Source organism: Serinus canaria, chromosome 12, assembly GCF_022539315.1.
Source record: "Serinus canaria isolate serCan28SL12 chromosome 12, serCan2020, whole genome shotgun sequence".
NCBI classification, from domain to species: Eukaryota; Metazoa; Chordata; class Aves; order Passeriformes; family Fringillidae; genus Serinus; species Serinus canaria.
Genome location: NC_066326.1, coordinates 9,444,476 through 9,468,800, shown reverse-complemented (window position 1 = coordinate 9,468,800; position 24,325 = coordinate 9,444,476). Strand labels below are relative to the sequence as shown.

Here is a 24,325-nt window from a genome sequence, read left to right as displayed (position 1 = left end):
AGAGAAAAAAAATCCCATCACAACCATCTTGTGCTTACCCATGATGGTCACATCATACTCGATCTGGAAAAGTGCCTCCTGGCTGCACTGCCGCAGGATGTTGAGGGCATCAGCATGGGTCATGCTGTGCAGAGGAATCCCATCCACACTCAGCAGCCTGTCCCCAATTTTCAAGGACCCTTCCCTGTAAGAAGCCAAAGGCAATTCTCTATGTATACATATTAATTGATATTTAGATAAATAATCTATATAGCTTTATATAAATATCTATATTTATATATCTATATATTTGCTGTATATATGCTATCTATATGTAAATATATAAATGTATTTTATATATTATATATATATATTATCTATATGTAAGTATATAAACATATTTCATTTGTGCATGCACACATATGTATGTGTGTGTGTGTATACACATACACACACATATTAGGGAGTCAATTACTCTCATCCTGGGGGTGGAAGAACACTCCTTGGACAGTAGTCTGGGTTATTTATAGTACCAAGCCCATCATATTAAATTACGAGCACAAGAGTAGATAGACTGGCTCCTGCTTTCCAACACAGCATCAGCAATTCAGCTGCACAGGGCCAATGCAGGGGCTGCCTCTGCAGGAGCAGTTTCTGCCTTTAACTCCAACATCTGCTCTGGGCCAGCCTGGCAGCGCCGTGCCCAGCGCCCAGAGCTGCACAGGCACTGCACCCCACCAGCATGAGGAGCCTCGGGGGGGCACCAGCAGCAGGACAGGAAGGGCACACATCCAGGGCACAGCTGCTGTCTGTCCTGTGAAGGCAGGTGAGGAGGTGTGGCACGAGCAGTACCTGTCTGCAGGGCCGCCTGGCCTCACGTAGGTGAGCACCAGCGGCCTGGACTTGTGCCAGTCTTCATGGGCTCCCCCTGCAACCAAAGCAGGAAAGCCGTGAGTCACCAGGGGTTTGAAAGTCTGAGTGAGAGCACTGACAAAGAGCCATTTATCACACTACAGCTGACACAGCCTGCCAGCAACATCACTGCTCTACATTAGACAGCCAGCAGTCCTTAGAGGCACAGGGGATCCTCTCCAGGACATGCTTTGACTGCTTTGCTGAGTTTTTGTCATTCACCTTCTTACTTTCCCCACTTTCCACCTCTGCTTCTGCTTTTCACAGGAGAAGCTACTAACCTCTCAGCACAAAGCCAAAGCTGTTGCCTTCCTTGTAGAGGGACACTTCAATGGTCTTGGGAATAATGCCAGCACTGCTCTCTGGCACTAAAAAGAAGAGAGGAAAACCCAGTTACTCCAGACAAACCTTTCCAACCACAGTGCAAAACAGTATAAAAACTCATCCAAAGAACACTGAAATTAAAGTCCAGCCCAAAACCCATATTTTATTTTCCCTGCTTGGAAGCAAAAAGAGCCCAACCTGGACACGTGAACCTTTATCAGAGCCAACATCAGGTTTTAGGATGATTTCACCAGCTCAGTGTTGTGCATCTCCCCTCAAATTTGTCTTGGTTAATACCCTGACATTCAAGTAAAACCATCTCGTTTATCAACTGGCTTTAATGCATTCAGCTTTTCTCAAAAGCTTCTGCCACAGATAGAAACTTATTAAAAAAAACAGCAGCAGCATAAGAAATCAAGTCACCAGCTGACCTTAAAGAAAATGAAAATCCCAAATCCTCAATGCATAAAGTTGGTTTCTTTCCCTAACCTCTCATATTTTGGATTTTAAAAAAGATTAAGCGAATCCTTTAAACTGATCCTTGGGGCAATTCAGTATTTTTATGTTAAATACACAGTACTATTTGTACAAAATACAAAATGTACAAAGTAAAGAGACAAAGAAAGAAATGGTTTCCTTCTCTTGATGTCCCCTACTAGTTAAGGATGTATTGCACTACTGCAGTGAATATGGGACAATTTCCCAGTCTTCTCTATCCAGAACTGCACGTGACATTTTAGCCTGGTCCACTCTGAAAATTCCTAATTTTCGAACCAAGTGCCAAGAATAACCACAAGGATAATCCGGAAAAAAGACCAAGAATTTGACTTGGAGACGAAGAGTGCCCTAGGCACATCCACACTGCCACTTTCCTTGGCTCAGGAGGGGAGTTTCAAATCTCCTCACTGACCACAGCCATCCTTTCTACCAAACACCTGAGGGCTTGCAACCGGCAGCCAAATTAGGCTTAGCCCAGCCCTTAAACTAACCCAAAAGAGATGCCACGGAGGCACGGTACTGCCTGCAGGCAGACAGCCCTGGGGACCAGCTACAGTGAGGCCAAATAAACCTCCAAACACGGTCCCCACTTTGCTCCTACTGCTGTGCACAGACAGCTAACAGGGACACAGCCCAGAAATACTCCAGAAGGGAGTGCTCAGGGCACAGGAAGGCTCCCAGCCAGGGGATGATACTGAAATACCAAGAAAAGGGTATAAAGTATCTGCAAATGAGTTCAGAAGCCATCCAATTTCTGTCCTAAGCATTGAAGTATGAAGTGCTGCAACAGCCTCTCATAAGATCAGTGGGAGCTGGAAACCTAAGCCAGTGTTAACACAGGGTTTGGTTCATTCAAGAAAGAGATGATAGGACACAGTAGCCTGAAAACTAGATTTGGATTTGCAAGATCCCTTTCAAAGCAGGAAATTACAGAGTGGGGAGAAAAAGTCAAACCCACAAGCACAAGTTATTGACTTGCACTGTATTTCTGCTCTTTGCCCAGGGAAAGAGAGGTGGGGGATGGTGAGCATCCACAGCAATAACAAACCCTCACAGCAGATAAAAGCCCATTATGAATTGGAATCAGGCAATAATTGACAATTCCCTGTATTTTGCAGTGCTTCTTTGTTTGGGCCATTCATAAACAGCCCCAATAATCTCACTGGAGAGAAGTCACTATCTCAGTGTGCTCTTCCTGCTCATTTAAAGCTGAGGACATCTCTCATTGCTGCTATTGATTGAGCTGGCACTCGGCTGGCAAGTTAAGTTTATCAGATTCCTTATGAGGAATATGACAGAGAATAAGGAATACTATGGAGAAAGGTTGAGAGGGGTCCTCTCTAGGAAGCATGAGAACGTGGAAGACTTAAGCCACAGCTGGCTTTACCAGAGGTGTATGCAAAAACTCACTAACATTTACAGCAGAAGAGAGGGGAACGATGGATACAGATTCATCTACTCCAGATTAGATTTTATTCTTTTGGGCTTTACACTGTCATTGCTATATTCAATACTTTTCATCTAAAGGCAGCAGCTACAGCAAAGCTCTGAAGTGTAAAATATCTTCCTATCTGGGGCAAAATGTGAGATTTCATTAGGTTTGTTTTTCCTGTCATTTTATTTTTAGTTGTTCTATTTCTTCTGCCCAATCATTGTCTGATTGATCTGGGTAAATGAATGAGGAATAACTGGGGGATTGTATTCACAATGGAAAGACTGTGATGAGAAACTGTATCGAGGAATTTGTTTTAACCAGAAACATCAATCATCAAAACAAATGGGGGCAAGAGCATATAGTCTCCCATGACAGGACATAAGCCCTGTTATTTGGGCTTGCCATCTTCTGCCAGGGCCCCTTAGCTGGAAAGCAGATTGATTCAGTTTCCCTTCTGGAAAAATGCAACACTTCAAAGAATCCTGAGGACAAACAGCCTCAGTTCAGAAAAGGGCATCTGGTAATACTTGTTTAAGACTGAATTAAACCTCTTGCAGCCACTCTCCAAAAGGGAAAATGAGAAGCTGAAGCAGCATCAGGAGGCAGATTGGCCTGTGCTGTTGAGTCACTCCAAGGCAAGACAGACCTAATCAGCCATCCCCTGCCAGTGTGCATGAGCAGGCACCCACTGTGCTGGAAAAAGTGCTCTGCTCCGACTGCACAGAGCCCGGCAGCCTCCACCGCCCGTGCGAGCAGATGAAGGCAAAACGCCCCCAGACACTGCCTTGGCCACAGCACCTCTGCACAAGCAAGTCCATCTGCACCCCAGGACAAAAAGCAGCCAAGAAGAGAGAGCAGCATTGTCTGAGAGGCACCCACCAGCTGGAGGGAGCTCGTACTCGACTTCCAGCACCACCCTCTCGCCCACGTTCTTCAGCAGGCTGATGATCTCATCGTGCCGCAGCTTGGTCAGGTTAATGCCATTCACCGACTTGATGTAATCCCCCACGTTCAGCTGGTCACTCCTGCAAAGGAATGAAATAAAAAGCAGTGGTAGCACAAAGTCTCCAGCTGGCTGGTAACTGCAGGACTTTCTGAACAAGCCAGCAATGCTGGACTGATCTCTGCTGTCTGATTGCATGTGTCTGCTATCAGAGGGAAGTGCTAGAATTAAAGCCATCTATCTTTCGCGGTGGCAAGTGTTCAGATCTGTACGTACAGCAACAATTGCAGTGTACGTATTCACAACCTCTCTGCTGTTTCTCAGCTCCCATTCATGTAGAGCAATCAGTCAAAGAAAAGCACACCAAGAGCTGTCTGAAAAAAATCCAGCAGGAAAAGAGAAAACATCTTTCCTTTTGCCTATTTTCTGCTAAATTGTTCAATTACTCTTTCCTTTTTCCTGCTTCTTGGAGCCTTTCTTTGCCCATTTCTTTTCTGAGCCAATAATGTTACTTATACACTCACTATTCAGAACAGATACAATATTAAACCACTTAGCTTGATCAAGATGTATTGTACTATGCAGCTCTCCTGACAAGGCTGCCTAATTTCACAGAACCACAAATATCCCTACAAAAAATTTCAGAGCATAATTGCACAGAGCATAGGAAATAACTCAAAATAGAACATGTTCTACTTCCTGAAGCAACAACTTTGCATTCTGGGGCACTTGAAAAAAGGGTCTTGGGTGCCAACTACTTTAATTATAACTCTATTCATTCAGTAGCTGGAACATGCAACTATTCCTCTCCATTCCTGCTGTGCTCTCTGCACTCTATTTCCATTTCTCACCTTGCAGCCAGTCCCCCTGGCCTCAGATTGGAGACTCTTGGCTTTCCATCTTTGTCTGTGCCACCTGAAATGGTTAAACCGAGGGTGCTTCCTTCTTTCTTAATTAGCTCCACGATTGTGACCCCTCTGAACTCCTCTGAAAGATTGGGAATAAAGACAAACAACTCAGTGGAAGGCACATTCCCTCAATCCCAAGGACACCCTTTTCCTACAGGTAGTGGGAAAGTAGATTTGAACACCTACCATGAAGAAAAAGCCTCTGTTCATTTGAAATTAAGTTGTAAAACAGAAGTGTGTCCTGGTAGACCCACAGCAATGTTTGCATGCAGGTCTGGCAGGCAGAACCAAGGAAGACAAGGCAGAGCAATATGGGCTTATGAGAGAGAAAAACCTTGTGTTTCAAGGTACTGGAGGCAGTAGAAAAATTCAAACCCAGGGTGATGGGAGCTCAGCAATGGTCCAGGGAGACCATCTCAGGAACTCTGTTTGATATAGAGTGAGGAGGCCATTAACAGAGCTCTCAGGTGGTCACAGTTACACAGGAGGAGGACGTTCCTGCAGCCAGGTCCAGGAGATGTGGACCTGCAGTATCTGCCTAGATGGACTGAACAGGGTGGATCTTAAAATACTGTGATTAAAAAAACTATTATGAGACATCAATATAGTTGGGAGATACAGAACACAATGTGGAGAGGGGTGAGATCCTGCCATCGTTGGGGGTTGGAGGGGGTGGCATGACCTTCACTCATTCACAGCAATTTGCTCACCCATCTGCACTAGTCCAAGTCAAACTCCCTCCTACCACCTCATCTGCAGCTGGAATTGAAGACACAAGTCACTTTGACACCATGACCTGTTCCATGTGCACTGCCTGCCACCAGATACAGGTCCAGGTCCAGGGGATGCCCACCCACACCTGCTGCACCAGTAGTGCTTCTCTGGGTGCTGCAGGCAGTGCACATTTTACCTCTTCTAGTCCAAGACAACACTCCTGTCAGTCCAGCACCTACATATAAACCCAATCCTCTATTAGTTTTGATCTCATCACAGATCATGCCAAAGACTTGGCAAAAGGCAGCTCTGCAATACTGCACACAACAGACCTCACACTCTGCTCAAAGGGGGACTAGCCTTGGAGCAAATAGGAAAACATCCACACCTTGTCAGAGTCTCCTCTCATAAGCTTTTACACAATTTGTCTATAGCATTATCCATCCACTTCCACTATCTCAGTGTGCTGAAATCTTCCATTTTACAGGAGGAAAGTAGTCACCCTCACACAGGGTGCCCTTCTCCAAAGTTGTGAGGAGGTGATGATGGGCACTGGCAGCACACAACAAACAGCAGCCCCACAAAAACCCCATGTTGCAAATGGCCCAGGTGCAGTAAACCTTACCAGGCTTAAATAAGATGCTCTGTTTGGAGAGGGAACATTTGAAATCTCTTGCACACTGGCTTCCAGAGCAAGGCAGGGCCCCTTAAATAGCATATTAACACAGAAGATCCATGCTGGTGCAAGGCCTCCTGCACCCATCCAAAACATGGGGTCTATTGGCACTGTGGTGCCTCATCACCAGCACTTTGCCCCTGTTCAAAGCCACCAGGACACCAGAAATTGCAGCTCACTTAGAGCCCTGCCATGCACTACCTGTTTTGTAAAGCACTTCCAAGAATAATCTGTGCACTTGATTAACATGAGTAGGGAACCTCTTTGCAATCCAACTCCAGTCTGGCAGGCGTTTAGGCACTGCTGGGCACCCATTTAATGTGGCACTGGCAGCTCCTTGTAAAAATGTCAGGTCCATAATACTTCTGCTCTTTAAACTCAGTTTTGATCCCTTGCCAGCTGCAGTAAGGTAATTTTCAATTCACCAACCCAGGAGCCCAGGGGCTGCCAGGACCTTGGGGGGGCTCGCCACCGTGCTGGAAAGAACAACATCCGGCACCATCCTGCAAATTTCCTCTCAACTACAGACATGACTGATCAACACAGATGGTGCCACAAGGGGAGATTATTAGCTTGTCAACAAGGTTTAATTTTGATCCTTGATAAGTGCTTAAAATGAGAACTCCCAGAGTGCAATTACCCATTGTTATGGGTTCAAGGAGAAATTACTGCTCCAAAAAAAGGCAGATCCCTGAGATCAACCAATCAAGGTCAGCCATAAGGAATTTTGACCCATGTTTCTATAAATCTACTGCCACTGTCACAGACCCACACAGTGTAAAAGTGAGCTGGTTAAGGAGGATCTGGTCCTTCAAGACATAGTCTTTAAGCACCATATATGAGCAGATTTGGATTTCTTCTACTGGCATATATGACTGGACTTTGCATCCCAGGGCAGGAAGAGCACACCTGAATTTTTCCCTCCCCACTGAGATGCCTTGAGCTGGGGATGTTGGATGCATTGGCCTTGTGAGTGTCTCCCCATCAGGGCTGCACTATGGTGGTGTGTTGCAGTGGTGTGATGCAGAATATCCTGTGGAACAAGTCCTGAATGATGAAGCAATAGCAGAAGGACCCCGCTTCCTCCCCATTACCTAGAACACATTAAACCAACCCTGTGACTTGGTCATTAGCAGCCAGAAGTCAAAACCTAGTCCCTGGCTTTCCTAGGAAGGAGATGAGTTGTCCCAGGCAGACCATCCAGACCTGCTGGAGAGCTGCTGGCACATGAAGCCCAGTGCCAGCAGAGGCAAATGAATTACCACTTCTCCACTTCCTCTTCAGCCCCCGGGGTGTTTCTGCTTGGGAAGGTTCATCTCACACAAAAATTTGCTGTGACTGACTAAATATCAAAACAAACTTAGTCAGATGTGAGAAATCTGAAGCTTGCCAGACACTGCCAGTCTCCCTCCCTGCTTGATGAGCTCAGCTATGGTAGCATTTCTTCCCTCTCTCCTTTGCTGCTGTTTTCTTCTTTGTGAGTGTCAGTCCAGTGCAGGAATGAGTCCTTCCCCAGCTCCCTGTAACTACTGTCAACAGGCCCACACAAGACAGGGCCTCAGTGATTGTTACCAGTAACACTCACTGAGACCAGTAACCAACATCCATTTCTGTCTTCCAGCTAAAGCCTTGCTGATAGGTGCACCAAAATTAGTGTTTTGAGGGGTTTTACCCATTTTAGGGGTATCCAGGTAAATGGTAATGGATACCCCAATGTTTTGGAGCAGGAGCTGATCCCCTCCTTTACCTGGGATGCTTTGCCTCCTGGAGACCAGGGCTGCGTCCATCCCACCAGAGTCCTTGCTCCCCTTTGAGTAAGGGCCATCATCTGTGAGCAGAGCAAACACAGAAGCTGAAATTAGTACCAGATGCCAGAAGCAACCGAACCAGAGCACTTGAAGAAGTTGTCCTGGTGACACCAAAATTGGAATCCCATCTGTATCACAGACTGCAGGCAAGGAAAAACATCACCAGCTCCAGCTTTGCACTGCACCATGTGGACTCTCACCTTGTAGAGAGGGAAACAGGAAGGCAGTAACCTTATCTGATTTATTCTTCTTGGAGTTAATCTGCTAGGAGAGAACAAAATTCCCTTACTCCTGTAATTATGTGGAACAGCTGAAGATAGAGAAAGCTGGGGCATTCGTATCACAAGTTTCAAGCCTGTCATTATGCTTGTGAAAAAACTTATGGTGTTTGGAAATGCAGTCATACACCAGGACACTAGCAGGGCACTAAATCACTATACTTGAGTGAAATTGCCTATTCTTATAGATCCCATTATTTCAGTCACCTTTTCCAGCTGCCATTCCAGCCTCTGTACAATATAGAGAGCACCCTCTTTTAAATGATTAAAAGGAAAAAAAAGTCAGAGTGAAGAGAGAATAGCATTATGCACTGTAAATACACTGTCCAGCATAAGCTGAAATTTAAAGCATCTAAATATCTTTGTATTGTCCTATGGGAAGATTGCTACAGAGCTATCACAGAGTTTATCTGCAGAGAAGGCAGCATGCTTTTGCAGATCTCATTTCCATCCATCTAAAATGTCTATTTTTATGGCATTTCATAAAAAGCTGGCACTTTTCCAATCAATAATTTCCAGTAACCATATAGTACCAAATAACTCCCATTCTCAGTGACCACATTCTTGAATTTTTCAGTAGCTGTGAAGGTTTAGAAGCTGTACATGATAGTATAAATACAGGTTACTGAAAACCTTATCCATTTATTCCTGTCCACAGCCCTCAAATAAGTTACATTTAAGGTACAAAGAAGTTTTTGTCCCGCTCCATACAAAGTGAACAAAAATTTTAATGCAGCCTCATTCAAGACAATGGTCTGTACAGAGTGGGCTCAATCCCAATGTTCAGTTTGCTGGCAGCCCACTTTCCCCATAAACAGAAAAAAGATGGTGTAAAATCTTAGCCTCTCTCACCAGGAGGTTTTTCCTAATATTCTGGTTTCCCCTCTCTCTGTCACCTCATCCCTAGCAGAACTGCAGAGTCAGATAGCAGGGATGGTTTGGGTGTATTAAGGAAGGTGGCAGTTCCCAGGGGAGCAGCAGGATAAATCCAGCTGCTCCTTGCCCACATTCCCAACAGCTACAGCCACCCTTTATTTCTTTCCCAAATGCAGCAGCACATTGGAGAGGAATCCTAAAGCTCAGGAAACCCAGCACAAGGTTCCTTTTTCAACACCGGAGGTAATCGTGCAAAAGGCACCTGCAATATACCCTGGGCCACCCAGGGCTGGAACTTTTTGCTGGCACTGGAGCATCAGTGAGCCTTTGGTGCCACAGGCCACTGCAGAGGGTGAGGACCACCCCAGCATGCAGCTGCCCTCCATAGGAGAACACTGCTGCCAGCTCTGCCCCCAGGTAATGTGCTCAAGGCAGTGAGGTTCTGCTGTGAATGGGATCCCTGCATTCCTGGGAAACCACACAAGATGGTTCAAAGCCAGCTCCATAATCTGCTGGCAAACTGAAGCAGAGAACCATCTGTTTCCCATAAACACACCGCCCAGACCAGAGAGGCACCAGCACCCTTCTGCACTTCATTTCCCCATCACAACCCCAACCAGCGTTGATAGGAAACCCCAGTTTGCTGGGGTACTGGTTGCCCTCCCTACTCCAACAGCTGTTGGCAAACGTGTCTTGGCTTCCCTTTGAGCAAGGAACCAGGTTGTCTGTGCACTAACAACAGCTTCCAGCAGCAGCCAAGTGGCCAAGAGCAGTGACCTGGGCTACAGGCCCTGCTGGCAATTAGGAACCCTGCTGTGCCACTGCTCCTGACAGCCACATCAGCCAGCAAACAATCAGCACCACAGCTACCCTTCTACTATTGCTCCTCCATTCCAAACTCAGGGGATTATGTGAAAAATGTTTGGGTTTTTCCCCTCATTATCTAGCTTAAACGTTTGAACAGGAAAGGAGGCTGCCACACGTGGCCTGCTGAAATGGGAGCTGGCATTTGCTTGCAGAGCATCCCCGCCTGTGCACGGCTCTTTGTTCATTTGCAGATTTCCTGCTCTGCCACTCAAGCTGGTAATAATGGAGTCACTTTTTATTAACTTTTTGTTTGTTTGTGCAAGGGCTTACATTTTTTTTTTAATAAAGGAACTCCTTTTTGTGCTCTCAGTAATTTCTTCTGCCTACCACAGCACTGGTTTGGGGATGAGGCTGCTAACCAGCCTTGATTGCTCAGTCAGCCAAAATTGCAGCACCAACCCAAGCACTAAAAATCCATGAACCTCTCCTCTCCTTAAAAAGAGATTTGCTTTCCCAATTTTAAGTCCCATGCAGGTTCTTTTTGCAAGCAATCCATGCTGGAGCTATCAGAGTTGTATTTATCAAGCTTTTGCTCTCACAGCAAGAGAGCCAGAAATCTTCCAAAAAAAGATTGTGTAGTTGATGGTTTAAAGCAGTGATGGTAATGCTGGCTCTAGGCCTTTCAGAAAAGCTCACCAAGTGCATAAGACCCTCAGTAAAACTGAGATTGCAACATTTTCCATATATTGATCCCTATAGTGATGGGAATCTGTGGCAACATACAAAGATCCTGTAAGACTTTGACAATAGTTTTATTATTTACATGCCTTACTATTTATATAACACCAGAGAGAGAAGAACTTCTGAGTCCCCACACCTTCCCACAGAGCTTTGAACTCTTCTCCCCTGCAGAAGCAGTGCAGAACAGTGATACACATCAGTGTACAGTGTACCAGGTAGAGTGACAGGAAATAAGAGAGAATCCCCATCTATTTCATTCCTTCAGAAACAAACTGGACAGACAAAAGGAGCAGGAAAAATCTCCATGCTTCAGCTGAGGGGCAGGAATAAAGGACAGTCAGGGCAGACTCCACCTGCCTGTGCCCCTGCACAGGCACCAGGATCTCCTGACATCAGTTAGCTGCCAAGCCAAACCATAAAAATGGGGGAAAAAAGCTTCCTTGGAAAGAGCACAGATTAGGAGTTCATTATCCCTGCCAGTGGGGGGAAAAAGGAAAGTTTGGGGTTTTATTCATTTAGAAGAGCTATTAGTCTCTGTTATTAGCAGAGATCACTTCATAATGAAAATGAGTGTTGGCTAAATCAGATTCTGTGACAATTAGACTGCTGTATGCAAGTTGTTCAGATTGCTGGATCTCTTTAGGACAGTTCCTGCAGAGAAAGTACATTAATCTTATGGGGAGACCAAGAGGTAAAACCTCCCATTTGTTTAATGGAAAAAAGACAGTTGGAGACAGTTATTTTGCTACAGGATAATTGCATTCCTTGTTTAGGGAAATGAATACCAAACCAGCATTAAGAACCAAAAGCTGTTCACGCTACGGCAAGCTGGTATTTTTTTTGCAAGAATAAAAGCATGGGGCTGGAAGCAGAAATCCAAATGACCAAAACTAATTGCAATTTGATCCATTTTGAGGAGAGCAAATTCTGTAAGTCAAGGGAGGCATTTATCTGTAGTCAGGCAAAGAGAAGCCAAGGGTACACGAGCATGGGTCAGGCAACCAGTGATGATTCAAACTGTGGCTCTGGGAGCAAACCTCCAGTGCCTGGGATTTTAAAGATCTCTGAGTGCCTGAAGATGCAGACATGTACTTCAAAAACAGACTATAATCATCTAGCTGCTCTTTAGGCATCTCACCACCTTTAAAAAGTTGATATATTACCAGAAGGAGGGGAAGGGGAAAGTGGTATATCCATGCACACCCATTCTGAATCTGAAATTTGTTTTTAGCTCACACATGGCACAGCCCCCACAACAGCCTGGCCAGGGGCTGGACCATCATCAGAGGAGGACAGTAACACAATCCTCCCCACTCTCCCCAGGCTGGCACTCTACATGGCAGCACAGCCAGAGGCATCTCATGCACCAGTGATGGATTTGGGCTGGAGTGCAAGGCTGTACCCAGCTGTCCCTCCAGCACAACTCCCCAGGGCAGTTTGGGTTATTTCAGCACCACCACAGCAGGATGGGGACAGCGGTGTCAGCGCCAGCTCTGCACAAGAGCAGCACAGTGGTGGCCTCCCATCTTCAAAGCACTTAGCCTTTAACATGGGAGACTGGCAGATCCAAAGAGCCCAGGACAGGAAAAGAAAAAGCCCATTGAATACTGTTACAGCCTGCATGATTTCCTGAAACTACTTAAATTACAAAGTTCACTGCAGAGCAAGAGCTCCTCCCACGCGTTTGCTTCAGACAAGGAGCTGCTTGCATGAAGGATCCCACCTTTCCCAAGCCTTCCTTGGCAGGTAGCTTGAATTTTCTTCTGCCCACCCAAATCCACAGCTCCTCAGGCCCTTGGAAAATCTGCACATGAGTTCAGTTCACTATAACCAGTCCAGCTGCTCAGGTCTTTTCCCATCTCTAGAAATACAGTGCTTTGGCTCTGTATCATTGAACTTAAAGAAAATAAATAAATAGAACCCCAAGAAACAGATGAAACACATCCATCAGTGATCTCTAGACTGCTTTTCCTGGAATACTGGAAAAGTTGAGCTAAAGCATAATCCTGCCATGCATAAAACTAATCCAAGCATACAGCAACAAATGCACTAAATCCTTAGACAAGATAGTCCACATTCCTGTGCTTAAAACAAACAAACAAAGTCACTTTTACTTTAGGATTCTGCACCACAATTTCATTTTTATCATACTGATTTTAGCTTGCTACATTGAAAAAAAAAAAAAAAAACCACAAACAAAAATCCCAACCCAACCCTGAAAGAGCCCAGGGTTTCCTCACTTTTTATTCTTCAGAAGGTGGGGTGGGCTTGAAGAATGCCAGTGAAAAACCCAGAGCCCACCACATCCCTAGCCTTTCCCTCAGCCCAGGGCACCTTCCATGTGACTCTACAGCATTAATCCAAAGTCAAGCAGTGTTTTGAAATGCTTTTCCCTTCCTTTGTGCCAGGAAGATTAAAAATAATTCCTCTTAACCAGTGAGCTCAGGCTGGAACAGACCAAGTTATTTAGGGAGCAGCTCCTCCTTAATTTCATAAATACATGTATCAACAAATCTGGTAAAAATTGCAGAGGTTGCTTTTGTGAAGAAAAGCTTCTTATTCATCCCTTTACTGGCAACAAATCCCCTCCCAGCTCATACTCAGGAGAAACCCAGACACAAATTAGAAGTTGGGGAAGTTTCCTTTTAACTTCTCTCATCACAAATTTCCGAGTGAACAGCCCAGGAAAACAGCTATGCTGTACAAGAAACACCCTTGCTGGAAATAAGGCTCTTGCCCCCAAAACAACAGCTGAGCTTTATCCCATTTTCCCAGATAATTCTGGGGGAAAAAAATTGTTCTTGACCTGCTGCCAGTCCCTGTGCCAGCCCTACTGCAATGACCCTGTGTTCCAGCCCTGGCCTGGGAATGTGCTCCACCAACTGCAGCCTCTTGTGCCACCAGAGGCTGTCGTGGCAGCTCTTCCATCCATTTGTAAAGTTGCTGCTCCTGGCTTCTGAGCCAGGAAGAACTTGTCCAAACTCCAAAGATATTCCAAAAGGAAGTTGTACTTTTTAATTCCTTCTCCTCAATAGACACAGCATGAAATTTGTCTCCCCACACCCTCCACATCTCTCCTTTTTTTCTGTATTCATTCACCTACCAACCCTTCTCAGGCATGTACAATTTCATAACACCTGCTGCTGTATTCACAGAAATCAGTCCTAGGAAAATACAATAGCCTATTGTTCAACAGAAACTCCATGCTTTGTTCTTCTTTTTTTTTTTTTTTTTAATAAGAAACCAAGATTACTTTTAAAGGAACAATTTGTTTCAAGCAATCATTTTCAACTGAAATGCTGTAGATAATTATTTGCACAGCAGTGGCCTTTATGGGACCAAGATATGAGCCAGAACATGTCTCTGTTACCAAGCAGGTTGGCTTCCAAGGGATATAAAAGCATATTTCTTACCCCCTGCAAGACTGTAGCAGATAACACTGATGGAAGATTCCTGCTTTGCATGAAATGTGGGAAGAGTTTCTGCTTTTAGTAAACAAGTTTTGTGTGCACATAGCCCATTTAAGTTGACTTTGCAGAAAAGTCAGGCTTTGGTAAGATTTAACTCCCATCAACTTTCACAGGATATTAAACACCTCTCAAGGACTGATCCAAGTCCCATCTGATAAGAATGAATGTTGGACTCAGCCTGCAGTGCCAACATCTGGTGCTCTTCATTGTTTTCATTAAACACATTCCAAGGGAAAAAAAAAAACACAAAAAAAAAGGAAAAAAGGAAAAAACCCCACAATTTAAGAATCTACAATCAACCTGCCATTACACTGATGTCTTTCTATACCTTGCTACAATGCTTTGTTTGTTCTCATTATTGCTTTGGAAGCCAACACAGAGTCCCTTTATCTAATCAGCCCATCCAAGGGACTCTGTGATAGAGGACCTGGAAGCAGTTCTTAATTGCCACTCAAAGTGAACTGAGTACTGAGAGATGGAAGAAAAAGTATTAAAAAAAAATTTATTAGAACCAGCTCCTTTTTTTGTCTCTCCTGGTTTTGTATGAAAGTTAAATTCTCATGCTGTTCATCTACTGTCCTCTGCACCTTTGGAAGCCAGTGGCCAAAATTCATCAACCTGGAGGGAGGAGAGAGAGTGCAGCCTGAAAGAGGTTTATAATCTTGTAACTTTCAATAAAAATATGTTTTGAGTAGAGAAGACTTCAGTTATTGTTCTCAGAAAAGCAAAGAGCTGTTTTGCAAACCAGGTCTAGCCCAACTCCACCACTCATTTTCCTCTGCATGGTAGGGAGGAGACCAGGGGATAGTGGATGTAGAACAGCTGGAAATGAAGCTGGAATGTTCACAGAGGAGCTTATGTTGTTCTTCTGGAGTAGCCTGTGATTTTGTTTCTTTCATTTAAGAGTATCAGGGATGACTCTTTCCTGATTCCAGTGAGGATATGATTTAGTGCATTAAGTTAGGTTTATTAAGAGCTGCTTGAGGGATTTCACAGGCTGGATCTTCAGCACAAATAGCTTTTCCCAAACAAAACCCAAGAATCTTCACTTTTATCCATCTCTTCTTAACAATCCTCTGACAGCATCAACACCAAGAAGATCCCCCTTCACTCACTGAGTCCTCTCCTCTTCACTTTTCTTAAGCAGTCCCCAGCAAGATTTGCATTTCCAGTGTTAAAAAATAGAAAGAGAAAAATGGAGAGAGACTTCCCTTCCAGCAATCCTTCTCATCCTCCCAGGCATTTTCAGTCAGCTGCATCAGTTTATGTTTGTGGATGACCCAGTGGCAGAGGAAGCCCTGCAGTGCCTCAGCCCCTTGCAGGTCCCTGGCACACACAGACTCACACAGAGCATCCACAGCAATTCTGTGCTTGAGAGACAAGAACAGTGCAAAAACCAACTCCATGAGATTATTGTTTCTCAATGGTTCTAGTGCCTGAAATGATGTTATTAAAGTCACATTTTCTAGTCAATCTGGCAATTTCTCTTATTAAGCAGCGTAGAGTGTACTGGGGACAGTCCAGCACTAAACTAGAAAGATGAAATATTGCTGATATATTGATTGTGTTATCTGAAGTAGCTAACTTTCGAGAGTAAAAATTCATGGGGAATAAGATACATTTTCAGACTAATCTTTCATGGAAATTATCCAAGTTAGCAATTGTAATATGGTGAGAAATTACCAATAAATTCTAACATCATTCCCAAGGAAGAATGCCTCACTAGATACAACTGGATTTATTAATCTAAGCAGCAGGCAGCAGTAAATCCTAGCTGGCAAGGGAATCAATTCTCCCTATTAACTCCATGTAAGCTTCCAAACTCTTTCTTAAATATGGAGGTGGATAAGAAATGCAGCCTGCTGAATCCAAACCCTGAGGACTTACCTTCTTTCAAATGCCATGCTAAGTGACTGTGGAGTAAAATCAAATAATAAAAGACAGCTCTACTGTGGGTTTTCAATCAAATGAAATTAAGTACTGTCAGTTTATTAGACTTTAGCACTCAGATCACTGGTGCCACCTAAGTCGAGAGGCCACTATTACTTACTCCTTTAAAAACCCTGGAGTTAGTAAAAAACAAGGTTTGCTTTAATGAAAGCCATCATGAACGTTTTCACTGCACAGGGTTTGGCTCCAAGCTGCCTTCCAACTAAGGCACCTTATCAAAAACTACACCCCAACAGGCAAAAACTTTTATTTTTTGATATATCAATAGTTGAAGCCAAAAACATTATCAATGTCCATATTAAAATATATTTCATCTTGGTGTCTTGTTGGGGTTTTTACTGTCTTATCTAATGTCAGGGTTGGACTCACAGAGGTTCAGGGAGAAGACAGGGAGACAGGACTCAAGGGCCATTGGCAGTGCCAAGAGCTGGGCACTCTCATGCACAGCCTGGGTGGGAACATGAAGCACAAAGCAACAGCTTGGGGGTGACAGAACAGGGAGAAATCAGGACTTCCATCTTCTGAAGTGGAGATCAATTTGCTGCAGTGTTAGTGATAGCAAATTCTTGCACCTATTTTGCTTTTTACAAACTCTCCTTTGATCCCTATTATGATTGCTTTAAAAACGGTACTTGTTGTCTTTCATCCTCCAAGATCTTACAAAAGAACTGTTAACTCAAGAGGCTGTTAACTTTCCAGGGAGCAGAGGAGTTTAAGAAGTACAAGGTAGGGCTGTACTGAAGAGAAGGGAGAAGGCAATCTGGTCTGGTGTGTGAGCCTGGCAGGAGAGCACAGAACCCTTCAGGGCAGAGCTACAGAGCCAGAAGGGAAGGGAAGGGAGATGCATTCGAGAAGGGAAGCTATAGATGCATCCAAGATGTTGGAACATGTGCATGGCCTCTCTTTTCACTGAATGCAAAGAATGAACCACCTGGACATTGTGTTACAGAATGTCTTGGCATGATGGATGGACATCTTTCTCAGAATCATTTGGCAGCCCTTAGGCAATTCAGAGGATGGCTCACAGGAGCTAAGCTCTTTGAACTGTTTTATGCAGGGAGTGAGACTGGATGTTGAATGGCTCAGTCACAACACAGTCTTACAAAAAAACCCAAAACAAAACAGGTGAAGGTGCCATTTGGGATTAAATTGGCTGAAAAGAAATATCACAGTTCAGTGAAAGGGTAATTTTTGCCCATAATAAATATTTTCTGCAGTTTTGACCAGCTCAAATCAGAAGATCCCACCTCAAATGAAGCAAAAGGATACATCAATATTACTGCAGCAGGGACAAAAAGCAATGACTGACAGCATTCCCTGAGCTACATTTTTTATGGTGAAAAGATGTTTAATTTCAAACAGAGGAAAACTGAAATACCCACTTCCCCATATATACCTGGGTAGGAAGTAAAAAAACAGAACATGAGTTCTGAAATAGAAGTAGAAGTAATGAAAACTATCCCTGGATATCCTGGAGTTTGTAAATTAGGGGCTTGAGACAACAGTTTTTAATTCTGGGCTTTGCTACAGACAGATAACTTTTCCCAGTTCAGCAGGCAAATTGTCAAGAGCAAATCTCTTGTGACAGGCAGTAGACAAAGCAAAGGAAAAATCACTGGATTCTTCACCAGACAGGGAAGATGAGGTGGCAAAAGACATTGTGCCAACATTCAGCCTAGTAATCCTTTAAAAAAAGGGACTTACAACAGTTGTAATGCCTGTTTTTGTCTTATTTCTATAGTACTTTAAAGAGATTCCTTGTTACAAAAGTAAATTATGTGCCCCAAAAAGCACAGGCAAAATTTTAGCACCTCTAAACTTACAGCAGTCCATGCGGACCAACTGAAGAGAGGAAAAGCAAGCTTAAGAAAACCTTTTAGAAAACACAGCTCCTGAGATGAGTTGGGAAAAGCCCCTTCTTTTTGCTTCTGGGAAAGCAAATCACATCTTGCTTCCCTGCTGGTCTCATCAGTTTGACATAAGCAACGCTTGTACCAGCAAGATACAACAAGGGGTGGGCAAGGGGAGCCCAGGAGGGCTTTTTCAAAGAAGGTCACCCTACCACATATCCAGGTTAACATCCTCTCTCTGCTCCCAATTACAAGTCTGCTCTGACTCAGAGGAGAGGCACAGAAAATTAAATGAAGGATCAAATCTGGGAGATTTACAGTGCCAGTTCAAGAGGTGGCTGAGATTGATACAGGTCCATGTGTGGTATGCATCAATCTCAGTGCCAACAGCAGTAAGAAAACCCTTGCAAACCACAGGAAAACAAAAACAACAAAACAAAACAAAACAAAAAAAAACCACTGGCAAATCAGGCAACAGAAGACGTGCATTTCAGTGCAGTAACATTTAATAAAAGCATGAGCCAGGGATCAAGGTGTGAAGTGAGCAAACAGATTTAGGTAAAACTTATCTCCAACAGCTTTTTGCATTGTGCCATGGGCCAGTGCACTAAGGCATCTCACAGCCAGGTTTGCCAGCAACAGGGTGATGCCCCAGCTGGAGCCCCCAGCTCACAGTGCAGCCCTCAAGGTTTGGGAACCTATTTTAGCACTGCAAAGACAGCTGGTGCTGCAGGAAGGTGACATCACAGAGGAGGACATTTAATGCAGTAGGTGGCAAATCAGGTGCTTTATCCCATATTTGCACTGCATTTTGATGCAAAGTGCTTAAAAGCCAGTGGGAGTCAAAAATAAGGAAGAAATTCCAGACAGCATTAACTATTTTAAAAGAAAGATTTCTGTCACCCCATTTAGACTTGTTTCCAGCTTATCCACGAAGCTCTGCTAAACCTTACTAAGACTTAATTCCCATAAATGTGATTCTCCCTCAGTGTTCAGCTAAGTAGCAATGTTTCAAAAAGAGTAAATACCAAATCGTGGGAGTTGGATTATTCATTCATGTGGTAAAAGCCATTATATATTAATACATACAGATGTTCCCACTTCAGGACTGATCTAAACATATGTAGATTTTAGACTCTGACACACAAACCATCTCTTATGCAATGGCCCATGTATGAGCCCAGGCTGATTTATCCTAGACTGTGTCAGAAGGATTCACAGGAGCTGTGTGAGAGATGGAATAAGCTTACAGCTAAATGACTAAAGAAAGAGTAAGCAAGAGCCTCACTTAAAATGAAAGGAAGGAGGGAGAAGGAGAGAAATTGAAGAGTCAGGAAATATCAGATTTAGCAGGAAAACAAGATGAAATATGAAAGTTACAGAGCTCCAAGTTATTTGACGTTGGAACTGGTGCAGCCTGAAGTCATCAAACCAGCTGTTAAAAATTTGCCTGAATTGCCCATTAAATCTCTCTTCCAACAAGCTCAGCTCTTGTGCTTGCCCACTTCTTGCTTCCCATTAAGCCTTGACTTGACTTCAGACTCTGCCAACCTCCCAGCCTCCAAACAGGCTGATGTCAAAGATCAGCACAGCACCACTTCAGTGAAAGCAAACCTCTGTTCAGCATGAAAGATGGATGAGACCCTGCTCCAGCAGAGTTATTAATGTATTCCAGCTGTTTTCCATGGCTGCCTTAATGCAAACTGCTGTGCTGGGTTCCAATTGCTTTATATCACAATTGCTTTATAAAACAGGTGGAGAACCCAGACTCAACTTCAGCCAGCATGAGACTTCACAAAAGACACGGAAACTCCTGGTGAAATTCAGAACAAAATGCTGCAAGCTGTGCTCTGTGAGCCTCTGAAAAGCTCACAAAGATGTTTCTTATGGGTACCTGTAAGCCAAGACAACCTTGAGATTTTCACATGGAAATCCTGCTCTGTGAAGAATTTGTGCCCCAGAGTTCTGTGGGTTAATTTTCCCTTCGCCTTCTTTGAAACCTAAACCCACAGCAATCAAGGGATTAGCCAGGAGCAAGGTATGGCCAAAAGGAGCCTCAGGATGGGAAATGGGGACACTGGTTAAAAGAGCACTTGCAATTTGGTGAGAGTCCCAGCTCTCCCCACCATCACAAACACCAGAGGGACTGGCAGACTCATGCCTAGGACTGAGGAAAAGTCAGTTTTGCATTGCCCCAGGCAGACACATGCTTCCCTTTGAACAAGGGAGGGGAACCTGGATAAGAAGGGGAGAGGCACAGGAGCTCTCCCAGGGCTGGGCTGAGCAGCTCCAGCAGCACAGCTCCAGCTGCACCCCAAACCTGCCCTCTCCCCACACACCCCAACCCAAGGCCAGACAGGTGTGCAGCAGAATGAGGCTACACCTGAAAATGTGCAACACACACCTGAATGGTTGCAGCTGGGAGTCTTAAAGCCTATAGACAATAGGAAGTAGCAATGAACTCAGGAAAATTCAGGTGTAGCTAAAGACTGCAGAGTCTTGGGAGGAGAGAAGATGCATGTGACAGCCTTTCTCCAGGCAGGAATACAGACCATTAAATGTAATGCTTCACATTATGCTTCCAAATATCCACTTAATTTTGATTCAACAAGGCACTTGTGCTAATAAAAATTAAAACCAGCAGGTTCTTCAGAGTGTGTAATGGATGTGTGGAAGAGCTGCATGAGAAGGTATGTTTAAAATTAACTATGAATGCTAAACCTGACTACTTTCCAAGTCTGGAGAAGTCTGGGGAGCACTGCAACCACTTGGATGCCAGTCCTTGGCAGGGTGCTGTGCAAGTGCCCATCCAGCCCCTTACCAGGGGTCCTCAGGACTGTGGGGGGACATCCCTCCATGAGGTATCTCCCATTCCCACCTCTCTAACCTCCAGATGGAGTCTGGATTCTCCAAAAGCAAATATTGCCAGAAGTTTACCTCTTGCCACTGCATGCCAGAACCAAAGGCAGCTGCTGATGATACATTTCCACCAGTTTCCCCCAAGTATGGATGTCTGTGTGTCCACACTGCTGCAGGAGAGCTGAGTGTGTGCTCAGGGAGGCGAGGGGGAAGAGATTGTCTCAGTGAATGTCAGATACAGCAGGTCCATTTAATGACTAAACACACATGACTGTTTGCTTATAAAACACAGTGTCACATAAATCTGCTAGGAGCTAATTGCCTATTATAGCTCATGACGCTGCTGGAGTCAGCTGCTGCATTATAAAGGGTCCCTTACAAAGGAGGGAAAGCCAGTGGAGCTCTGCTCGCCCGCCTCCACCACAGTTTCCAAACATTTTGTTTTGCAGTTCCTGTAAGGTGAATGCTTATCCCCCCTCTAAGTGATGGGGCCTCTCTGCCAAGCTTGCTTGAGTGAAAAGATTTGGGATAAATTGAAATACAAGGGGGAAGAGGAGTTTCTTTGATTAATTTTTGAAATTATTATTATTATTATTATTACTGATAACAGAATTTTCTCTGTTGTCTCAAGCCTCTTATCCAGCCTCACAAATCACAGCACCTCTCTCTCGACAGTGTCTGCATCCAGCCTGGAGCTGGGTGGTATTTGCCACCACCTTGATGGCAGCAGTCACCTCCCATGGCCTGGCTACAGCAGCAAAGAGCAGGGAATGGCAGGGAGAAGATCCACATGCTGCACAGCACAGACAGGCAAGGGAGCAATGGATGACAGAGTGACACCTGGGTTTGCAGGAAAATAGGAAGCAATGAGTGAATGAAGCAATGAGCACCCTCTGTCTCTGAGCTCTTCTAACTTCACTCTGATTTTAACTCCACAGTACAAGGTTTACAAGTCATCTGGGCTGTCTCATCCAGATCTGCACATTCTTGAGCATCTTCCCACTGATTCCAGGCATACTTCTGTGGCTCTATCCCAGGATCCCATGTAGTCCATTCCTACCTCAGACTCACATCCCCCTGATTCCCCTGCATGGCTTCACTGCTGCAGAGGCATCAGCTGAGGCTGAACCTGCAGAGATGGTGCCCCAAGATCCCCCCTTCTCCTGGGGGCTCGTGGGCTGCAGATTGGAGGCATTCTGGGGGCAGGAGCAGCAGAGCACAGCGTCTCATGGCAGGAAGGAATAGGATCTCTTTACACAGTGGGTTGTATGGGAAATGCATTACATCATTGAAAAAAAAAAACCCTTAGCAAAACACATCTGATGCCAAGAGTTTAATCCTACCCAAATGGCACCACATTCCATAAAGAAATTTCCCTCTATAAATCACTGGGCAGGAGCAGGCCACTTCCCTCACCTTTCAGGGTGAAGGATTCACTGCAGTAAGGACCCTGTATGGATCAGCCATCACACCCACAAGGGAAAAGGAGGAGATCTTCACTGAAATCTGATGGAGAAGCAGATTTATTGCTGCAACATCTCCACCATGTGGGCTGGTGGCACAACAGTGGGACTGCTGGAGGTCTGACTCAGACCCTCATCATCTGTATGGTCATGCATGTGGTTGCTCAAAGACTGAGGAGGAGATCCATGTCTGAAGTCAGCTATTTGGCTGGAAAAGCAAATGTCTGGAGCTGTGCCATTGCACCCTCAGCCTCAGGTAAGAGCTCCCATAGGGCAGGGGCTGAGAGTGCTGGACCTCTGGGCTGCCCACGTACTGAGAGAGCTCTAAGGAGGGATAGAACTTGGCAGGGAAGAATTATTTGGAGTGTCAAATGAGTTAGTCTACTCAATCTCTGCAAACAGCTTGGCACATGACCTCCAAAACAGAAGCACACACCAGATCAGGGACCTACATCCCTACTTTGGGAAAGAGGAAGATGCAATGATGCAGAAAAATGCAACACATCCTGTTTTCATCCACACACCTGGCAGAAGGGAGCCAGATCATACTCTTTCCAGCACAAGTTCTTGCCTCCCAGGACAAAAGCATGTTTATGCTTTTGAAACTGCTCCCCAGACCTTCTCACCAATGCTGCTCTCCCCAGACCTGAGCCAGCTCCTACCTCAAAGCTTCGTTATGATAAACCACACAAGTGTTGATTATATTTTAAGGCTGGAAGTTGGAGTACTGCTGGGAAGAAAATCACAATGCCTTCCACTTTGCTAACATGAACCTGCACAGTAAGAAACAGATCAGTGGTGAGGAGTGATGAAGTGGATCATCTCTTCATCTCTCAGCTACACTAAATAATTTACAGGGCTGTTTTGGGACTGATATGCAAAGCAGTTTAACAATGATTTAACAAAAAAGTATGAGATTCCATCTTTTCATGGTTTCCAGGTGTTGAGATCAATTTACTTCACAGCAATTTTAATTTCTGGGCCTTTTTTTTCCCTCCTCCCCACAAAACCTGCAGCTGCCAACTATGCTGGCATCTACAGCAGCTAGGAAACAAATTTCCCTGTGAAGCAAATTCTTCCAGGATGAATTGAATGAAGGCAGAGCTCATAATTGCACATTACTGAAAACATTTCTGATAAAAAATGGGGAGATATTTTTATCCACATCTCCAGTTGAAAATTGCTGGGAAAGATGCTTTTGAAAAGCCATCATCTCCAAGCATGTAATTATCAGATCCTTGAACAAAAACACACGGTCAAAGAAAAAAAAAAAACTTCCATTGAAATAAAAAAATCGGGGGTGGCAATTGTTAGAAATGGAGGGAGAGAAATTCTTCATCCTGTGTGATTTTGCACATTTCAAGTTACTAGACTGATTTGTAAACCCAGATTAATAAACTTGGCAGCTAAGAACATCAAGCTCAGTTTGTAATTTTTTTTGTTGTTGTTATGAACAGAATAATAATAATAATAATAATAATATTATAAGGAAAAAAAAATCAGAAGCAGACTAGCAGTCAGACTGTCACAGACCCAGAATTTCCTAACACCCACACAAGCACATTTGTCTTGAAACCAAATTCTGCCACCTTGAATAGACAGGCATACAATGACCTGGGGGCCCCATCCTATCAAGGCTTAAGACCATGCCTACCCTGATGGGATTACTCACATGCTAAAATTTATGCAGTAGCTGAACCGACAGCTGAAAAGAGCCTTAAATGTTCTTATGCCTGGTAGCATTTCGTTGTCAATTGATGAACATTGTTAAATATTTTTTTTGCTCTACTTTTTCCTCTCCAGCTCTGCATTAGCACATCTTTCTGAGCATTAT

The 24,325-nt window shown here is 44.3% G+C and overlaps 1 protein-coding gene across 6 annotated transcripts in view; it reads right to left on the bottom strand.

Moving 5' to 3' along the window:
* Nucleotides 1–24,325, bottom strand: part of GRIP2 (glutamate receptor interacting protein 2) — a 261,679-nt gene that overhangs the window by 51,736 nt on the left and 185,618 nt on the right. For 5 of the 6 annotated variants that reach the window (XM_030227934.2, XM_050979132.1, XM_018915120.3 and 2 more), the window contains exons 2-7: nucleotides 8,137–8,217; nucleotides 4,943–5,078; nucleotides 4,028–4,173; nucleotides 1,173–1,259; nucleotides 832–907; nucleotides 39–184 (exon numbers count right to left, since the gene is read on the bottom strand). In XM_030227934.2, coding sequence (XP_030083794.1) covers nucleotides 39–184; nucleotides 832–907; nucleotides 1,173–1,259; nucleotides 4,028–4,173; nucleotides 4,943–5,078; nucleotides 8,137–8,217 — 672 coding nt within the window. Of the gene's footprint in view, nucleotides 1–38; nucleotides 185–831; nucleotides 908–1,172; nucleotides 1,260–4,027; nucleotides 4,174–4,942; nucleotides 5,079–8,136; nucleotides 8,218–24,325 lie in introns of those variants that run through there. The other variant, XM_050979133.1, reaches the window with a different exon arrangement.